Here is an 8,250-nt window from a genome sequence, read left to right as displayed (position 1 = left end):
TTTTTTAACCGTGGACTTTATTATTGGATTCTTTCTCACTGATACCTTTCTTTTTTTCTTTTTTCTTTTTTTTTTTTCACTGATACCTTTCATTCACTAATGGTATCATCCTCAGTGTCTAGCAAGCGTCAGCCTTGCTGGGCAGTCATGGCACACACCTTTAATCCTATCGCTAGAGAGGCAGAGACGGGCAGATCCTCAAAAGAGCCTTAACAATTATTTTTTATTTAAAAACAAACCATTGTGTTTATGTATGTACTCATGCACATGGGTGTTAGCATGTGGGACATGGGCCTTAGCATATGGGAGTCAGAAGAGAAAAAAACAAAACAAAACCTTGCAGGTGTCATTTTTTCCTTCCACCAAGTGTATCCCACGTTGTCAGGTTTTAGCCAGTGAGCCCTCCTATCATCCCAGCCTCAGCAGTTCTTGATGCACCATTTAATAGCTCACCAAATACATAATTCTAACATAACTATCTTTCTCTGTAGTAGATATTGTTGTGTTGGGTTGTGTTGTTGGATCCATAATACAGGAATTGTGTCAGTCTTAATTGTGTCTGTAGCTCAATGATCAGTTTTTCTGGTTTGTGTTTGTTTTTATTTTTCAAATAGGGTCTTGCTCTGTAACCTGGGGTGGTGTCAGATTCACTATGTAGCCCAGTCTAGCCTTGAATTCAGTGGAATCCTTCTGTCTTAGGCTCCCTAGTGCTGAGGTTATAGGTGCTTGCTACCATTCTTGGTCTTTATACATTTTTTAAATATTTATTTATTTATTTATTTATTTATTTATTTATTGGTTTTTCGAAACAGGGTTTCTCTGTATATTCCTGGCTATCCTGGAACTCACTTTGTAGACCAGGCTGGCCTCGAACTCAGAAATCCTCCTGCCTCTGCCTCCCAAGTGCTGGGATTAAAGGCATGTGCCACCACGCCCAGCTATACATTTTTTTATTTTAGCTTTTCTTATTTATCCCATGTGTAGGATTGTTTGCCTGAATGTATGTTTGTGTCCATAAATTCATGCAGTGCTTGATGAGGCCAGATAAGAGCATCAGCTCCTCTGAGTCTGGAATGATAGGCAGTTGTGACCTGTCGTGTGGGTCCTCTTGAGTCCAGGTCCTCTGGAGGAGTATCCATTGCTTTTAACTACAGAACCATCTTTCTGGCCTATGGGGGTTTTGTTTGTTTGTTTCTTTTGTTTTTTGTTTTCTTTTCATTGCTTAGATGTACGTGTTTATGCCATGTGTGTGCGAGTTACTTGGCAGAGCTAGAAGGCATTGGATTCCCTGGAGCTAGAGTTATAGGCTTAACAATTCTAGATGCATCATTTAATTGCTCACTCTTACAAGGTGTGAATGGCCCTTTGCTGTGTTGGGAAACAAATTCCAGTCCTCTGGAAGAGCAGCAAGTACTCTTAACCACTCCAGCATGTATACAGTAAATTGTATATGTTGCCATTTGTTTTCAAAAAGGAAAACTCTACTTGAAAGTTCTTGTGGTTAATATTTTGTACTTAGTTCTATTTATGTTTGTCGAGACAGAGACTCTTTATCTAGCCCTGCCTACCCTGGGACTCACAGAGGTCCTCCACCTCTGCCTTCTGAGAACTAGGTTTAAAGGCCATCATGGCCAGTTCTCACCTTTTAACTTAAAATTTTAGATGCTATTAAGATGTTTCAATTAAATCCAACATTTGATATTTATTAAGATTCTATGTAACATGATTTTGTTTGTTTGTTTTTACTAGAAACTAATAGCGACTCCTAAAAGACCAGATTTATATCAAGTATTGAGTGTTCTTTGGCAAGTGGCTTGTGAAATAAAGTTTCTGCACATGGTGAGTGAAGTTTTAATGCCAGAAGAACTGTGTTACTCAGGTTGGTAAGTGCAAACCCTGCACTAAAGTGTTTAAAATATTAATTTCATTATTTTCTAACTTGTTTAATTTTGTTTTACTTTGAAGTAGAGTATGACTATGTAGCCCTACCTGGCATGGAGCTCCTTATTCCTTATGGAGATCAGAATGGCCTTGAATTCAGAGATCCTCCTGTCTCTGCCTCCTGAGTGCTGGATTAAAGGCATATGCTTTTACCAGCTCTTGAAAGGAGATTAACATTGACACTTGTTTAGTAACTTCTCTCTCTCTGATAAAAGTAATATGACTGGCTCATGATAAAACTAAGAAACTTGGTTTGTTTGAGATATGCTCTACAGAAAGGAAAGAAATTTTATGAGTCACTATTAGAGTTATAGCCCAGAAGTTCATTGCTAGTGACACTGATGACATTTCTACTTTTTTTTTTTTTTAATATGGTGAATATTTTATTGCTTTGTGGTTTTTGTTTGTTTGTTTGGGGTTTTTGTGTTGGGGGTTTTGTTTGTTTGTTTTTTTGAGACAGTTTCTCTGTGTGTCCTGGTTGTCCTGAAACACCCTCTGTAAATCAAGCTGGCCTCAAATTCACAGCTCCACCTTCCTCTACCTCCCGAGTGCTGGGATCAAAGGCAGGCACCACCACCACCCAGCAATGCTTTGGTTTTTGAGAGGGGGTTTTATTGTGTAACCTCAGACTTTTCATTCTCTAGTCTCAGCTTCCTTGAGTGCTATGATTATAAATGGGTATCACTGTATTTAGCTTAATACATTCCCTTTACCTTTTATACAAAATGTATCCAAATTCAGTAGTCAGCCATTGTTAACACTTAGTGAGCATTGCCAGATGTGATTGAAGTGATCTATCCTTTATCTGTGCAGGGTTTTTGGATTTGAGGCAAGTGCTTAAATACAAAGCTACAAACCTTAGCACCTAGGTATGGGACATTTTTGTTTTGTTTTGTAGGGTGGGGTGGACTGGGTCTCTGTAGCCTCTACCTCCCAAGAGTAGAGATTGTATACTGCCACATCCAGATTTACAGAGGTAGATTTTTTTAAGGCAATAATAATTTGGGACATTTTGACAAAAGAGAATTAACTGAAAGGACTGAGGAACCTTGGTCTTCAGTAGTGATATATAAACTAAACAATGTCTTGGGGTTGAGGAGATGGCTCAACTGGAAAAGCACTTGCAGTGCAAATAGGAGGACCAGAGTTCAATTCCCAGCACCAGTGTAAAAAGTCCAGTGCGGTGGGCCATGCCTCTAATCCCAGGGCTGGGCAGGCAGAGACAGGAGGATCCTTAGCTCTACAGAACCCACAAGCCCCAGGCTCATGAGAGACCCTGACGTGAAAAATAGTGTGGAGAGAATGATGAGGAAAACAGCTGAGAACAGCCTCCAGCCTCCACACACATCCACATGTGCACATGCATCACACACAGACCTATGGAAAGAAAGAAATAGCTTGTCTGTTTTTCTTCCTCCAGGAACCTTGGTCGTCATTTAGTGTGCATACCGAAAATGGGCACTTAGAAAAGTCAAAGCACGGGGTAAGAACAAATGATGCCGTTCTCTTTCATCATGTAATCAAGTGTTTATTTTCTCTAAGATTGTGTCTTTAGAGGCTGATTATCTTTATTCTGAATTAACAAATTTTCAGTGATAAGATTGTACATACATATGTGTGTGCATACACAGTGTCTAAATGTATGGTTAGGCAAAAAAGGAGTAAGAAAAAGCTAGTGGGTAATACTTCTGTATCCTTAGGTCTGGTGGTGGAGTCCCTTACCCAGCAGGAGCTCCATTCATGCTCTGGATGAGCTATGGGGCTATGTTTGAGCTCTGACTTTCACTAGAGTCACAAGTCAGTAAACATTAGCTGTCCAGGTTGGAAGTTCCAGGCCAGGAAGTGGTGAGTGGTTCACTCGGCACGCATTGGGTTTGCCCTGCAGCTGAGGAGTGGAACTGGACCCTGCTATCACCTCTTCCATTGCAAACAGTAAGCAACACTGCTCTTGATTTACACAGGGTAAAAATCTTATCGTTACTTTCTGTTTGGAATTCTGACAAACGGGTTACAAAGTGTTAACCTGTCAACAAGAAGACCCAGAGACATGTGGGACGTGCAGTGACTATTGTGAAGACATAAGGAATCAACATTCTACTCTGGTAATAGTTTATGACTGACAAAAGTTATTTTTCTTTCTGTCTAGGAATCATTAAATTTACCGAAACAAAACCTATATCTTCTTCGAATGACTCCTCGTAGGACTTTATTTACAGAAAACCTAAGTCCTTTGAACTATGATATATTTTTCCACTTGGTAAAGCATTGCTTTGGGAAACGCAATGCCCCAATAATACGCCATTTACGGTAAGTAGAAATTCAATAAAGATGAGTAGAAAAGTAGGATTTACTGAGATTATTTCCTGCGTTAGAAGGTGGCTTTTCAAATCTCGATTTAGAGTAAGGTGTGCTCATGTTTCATTTACCTGTTAAAAATACTTCCTTCTGGGCCAGAGAGAAGGTTGAGAAGCAGTTCACCACTGTAATTCCAGTTCCAGGGGCTCTAGCACCCCCTGCTGGCCTCTGTGGGCACCACACACATGGCATAGACATACCTACCCATAAGATAAAAGTCAAGAAAAACAGTAAATAAAAATAACTTTTCTCCCTCTTGCATATTATGTTTTCCACACACTCCAAGTTTCGCTTTCATTTTTAAGCAGCAAAATCAAGGATACTCAAAGGTTGTTTTAGCCTCAGTTTATATTTTTTTATGTGTGTGTACATGTGTGTGTTGAGCCCTTGGAGGCCAGAGCAGCATGTTGTATCCCCTGGAGCTCGAGTTACAGATGATTAAGAGCTGCTTGACATAGGCGCTGAGAACTGAGCTCAGGTCCCCAAGAGGAGCAGCAAGGACTCTTAACTGTAGAGCCATCTCTCCAGCCTATGTAATGTAGTCTCTGTTTACCGTGTAACTAGCAGTACCTAAAGCATTGTCAAAAGATGGAAAAGTGTTAGTTATTCTGATTAATCATCATATACCATATAACCTTAGTAGGACCGTTGACTAGAAACATTTATTTTGAGATTGGGTTTCATGTAGCCCAAGCTAGCCTTAACTTTCTGTACAGCCAGAGATGACTTTGAACTTGTGAACCTCCTGCCTTTACTTCCCAAGTACGGAGATTATGGATGTGCAGATGTGTACCAGCATGCTCAGTGCTTTATTTACAAATAAGGGTCAGCCTGCAATCTCAATGCCCAGGATCCTGGTCACATGAGTTCCAGACCAGCGAGGACATAGAGTGAAACTATCTTTAAGAAACCTCACCCATGTTGGTGGGGCACGCCTGTAATCCCAGCACTTGGGAGGCAGAGGCAGGTAGATGTCTGAGTTTGAGGCCAGCCTGGTCTATAGAGGGGGTTCTGGGCTTACATAGAAACCCTTTCTCAAAAACAACAATAACAACAACAACAACAAAAAGCCTCAAAACCCAGAAGCTTCATATACACACACAAGTTTAAAACGTCACTAAACCACAATTGGGGTGGTAGCCATTTAAATGCAAATATCAAAAAGAAAGAAAGAGAAAACCATTAGATGTATGTGGTAGCACACACCTTTAATCACAGTACTCAGGATACAGAGGCAAGTGGATCTCTAAATTTGAGGCTAGCCCAGTCTACATAGTAAGTTCCAGGCCAGTGAAGGCTATGTGGTGAGACCCTATATTAAAATAAAAATGATAATATGTAAACTAGAATTTTTGTGAGAATTAATTATACCTTGTTAAAATTTCAGTTGGTGATTTTCATTGCAGGTTAGCTGTGGATTTTAAGGGTACCTGTCCCAGTCTCCTGGGTGCTGAGGTTAGAGCCATAGCACGCTCTACGTACATATTTCCTATCCACACTGAGTGGGGCATTCATCTCTGCGATCCCAGTCCTGTGAGGTTAAGGCAGGAGGGTCGGTTCAGAGTCGTCTCTGTACAGAGTGGAGAATACACCTACCATATATAAACTTTAACTGAATTCAGTTATATGTGTTAGTCATTTTAATTGGACATAGGAGGCAGCTCTCTCAGCTGTAGCTGGCAGTTGTAAAAGTGTGTCTGTTTGGTTTTCCTCTGCAGTTCACTGAGTACAGTTGATCCTATTAATATCCTGAGGCAGATAAGAAAGAACCCTGGAGACACAGCTGCTAGAATGTATCCTCAGGACTTCAAAAGACTTTTTGAAGCCATAGAGCAATCAGAAGACTCTGTCTTTAAGTGGATCTATGACTACTGCCCGGAGGACATGGAGATCTAGGAAGAGTCTGCAAGCTGGGAATGAGCTGGAGCTGTTTGTCCATTATTTTGAAATCATGTGACAAATGAAAACTGAATTTCAGGAAGTTCATATCCTTTTAACAGAAGAGACACTATCCTTGTTTGGCACAAATGAAGCAAATAATTTCTTTTCAAGTTGATATCTCTGATACACAGAAAAAAATAGTGGCTGCAGTATTATTCAAAGTTAAATAAAAAACCTGTCAGTTTGATCAGATCAAATCTACTTTGTTTTAAAGTCCTCTCTGGTATAGATCAATGGTAGAGCACATACCTAGTATGTCCAAGGTTCTGGTTTTGCTCTCTAGCACAGGAAATTTTTTAAAAATTTCTATTTACGGGGCTGGCGAGATGGCTCAGTGGTTAAGAGCACCGACTGCTCTTCCGAAGGTCCTGAGTTCAAATCCCAGTCAACCATATGGTGGCTCACAACCATCCGTAACGAAATCTGATGCCCTCTTCTGGAGTGTCTGAAGACAGCTACAGTGTACTTACATATAATAAATGAATGAATCTTTTAAAAAAAAAAAAAAATTTCTATTTACTGTATAGGCCCATAGGTATGGAGTATTTCCAAATGTAATTTAATTTACTTTAAAAAAAAAAAAAACTTTGGGCCAAACCTCTTTAAATATGCACTTTTAACCATTGCCAATTGCTTGCATCTCCCTCGGTTTCTATACTGTTACACTTAGAAAATAAATTGATTTGGGCAGACATGGTGGCATAAGTCCCAGGCCTTGTGAGGTGGAGGGCCCATCAGTTTAATGCCACTTTCAACTGTAGAGTTGAGTTTGAGACCAGTTTAGGCTAAGAAAAAACCCTGTCAAGCAAAACAAAACAGAGTATAAACTTGGAAAGTGATCAGTTTATCTTTTATTATGTTGAAGTGGATTATCAGGTACTATGCAATCCAATTGTTTAAATTTTAAATTGTATGTTTTAAAACTTTTTGAGAAATAAAAGAATTTGTATATAGTTTGTATGTATGTGTGTGTTTTCTTTTTTGTTCTCCATATGCATGAGTGAAATTTTAAATTGACCCCAAACTTATTTTCAGTGTGCTCTCAGTAAGTAATTCTGTCTGAGTAACTGAAGTGCCCTGAGGAGCTAAGTGCAGTGATGTGTACCTGCGGTTGCATTGGTGTCTGAAGTGGGAGGAGTGAGCCGTCCAGAGTTGGAGACCAGTGTGGTTGTTGATGGGGTTGGGTACAAGAGAACAAGATCTCATCTCAACCATAAGACCTCTTGCAAGGTAGGAAGGTGGCTCATTAAAGTTTGCTGTGCAATCATTAGGCCATGAGTTCCCAGCACACATATAAAGCTGGGCAACTGTGGTAGGTGTACTGGAGAAGGATACATGGGGAGGAGCTCACAGGAGGAAGACACAGGGAAGACAATCTACCAAGTCATGAGCCCTAGGTTCAGTTGGAAAGGCTCTAAAGATCTTGTATCAAAAAATAAGCAGCTGGGCGTGGTGGCGCACGCCTTTAATCCCAGCACTCGGGAGATAAGAGGCAGGTGAATTTCTGAGTTCGAGGCCAGCCTGGTCTACAAAGTGAGTTCCAGGACAGCCAGGGCTACACAGAGAAACCCTGTCTGGAAAAANCAAAAAAAAAAAAAAAAAAAGCAATAAAGATTTGTCCACCACATACAAGCTTATGCACATATACCACACACAAAAGGATTTCTGTACAGGAACCAGTCTACCACAGTTATACATTTGATTTTGAGTGGCTGAATGGATTGAGCATGTAGTAAGTACAGGAGCAAGGAGCAGGTAGTAGAGTGTAAAGCATCTTCAAACTGAGCACGTGGAACATCCTGATTGGGAAAGCAAGCAACGGTAGCAGGGTTAGAGCAGGCACTTAAAACACCCATCATAAATGACGAGGGAAGTCCTGCAGGAGGAGGCAGTCCTGGAGTTTCCATACATTTCCATAGATTTCCAGGCAGAGGGTTCTTCTGTACATGGACAACTTTCTGACCTCTGGTTCCCACTCCTGCCTTTTTTTTTTTTTTTTNNNNTTTNNNGANA

At 40.4% G+C, this 8,250-nt stretch overlaps 1 protein-coding gene across 1 annotated transcript in view; it reads left to right on the top strand.

Annotated features, from left to right (window-relative positions):
* Window positions 1-6,597, top strand: part of Tfb2m (transcription factor B2, mitochondrial) — a 17,230-nt gene extending 10,633 nt beyond the window's left edge. The window contains exons 5-8 of the mRNA XM_021198771.2: window positions 1,750-1,839; window positions 3,362-3,424; window positions 4,088-4,248; window positions 6,015-6,597. Of these exons, the coding sequence (XP_021054430.1) occupies window positions 1,750-1,839; window positions 3,362-3,424; window positions 4,088-4,248; window positions 6,015-6,192 (492 nt within the window). The 3' untranslated portion in view covers window positions 6,193-6,597. The remainder of the gene's footprint in view (window positions 1-1,749; window positions 1,840-3,361; window positions 3,425-4,087; window positions 4,249-6,014) is intronic.
* Window positions 6,598-8,250: the final 1,653 nt, after the last annotated feature.

Source organism: Mus pahari, chromosome 5 (assembly GCF_900095145.1).
Source record: "Mus pahari chromosome 5, PAHARI_EIJ_v1.1, whole genome shotgun sequence".
NCBI lineage: Eukaryota > Metazoa > Chordata > Mammalia > Rodentia > Muridae > Mus > Mus pahari.
Note: the sequence above shows the minus strand (reverse complement) of the source record. Positions and strands in the feature narration are given on the sequence as shown.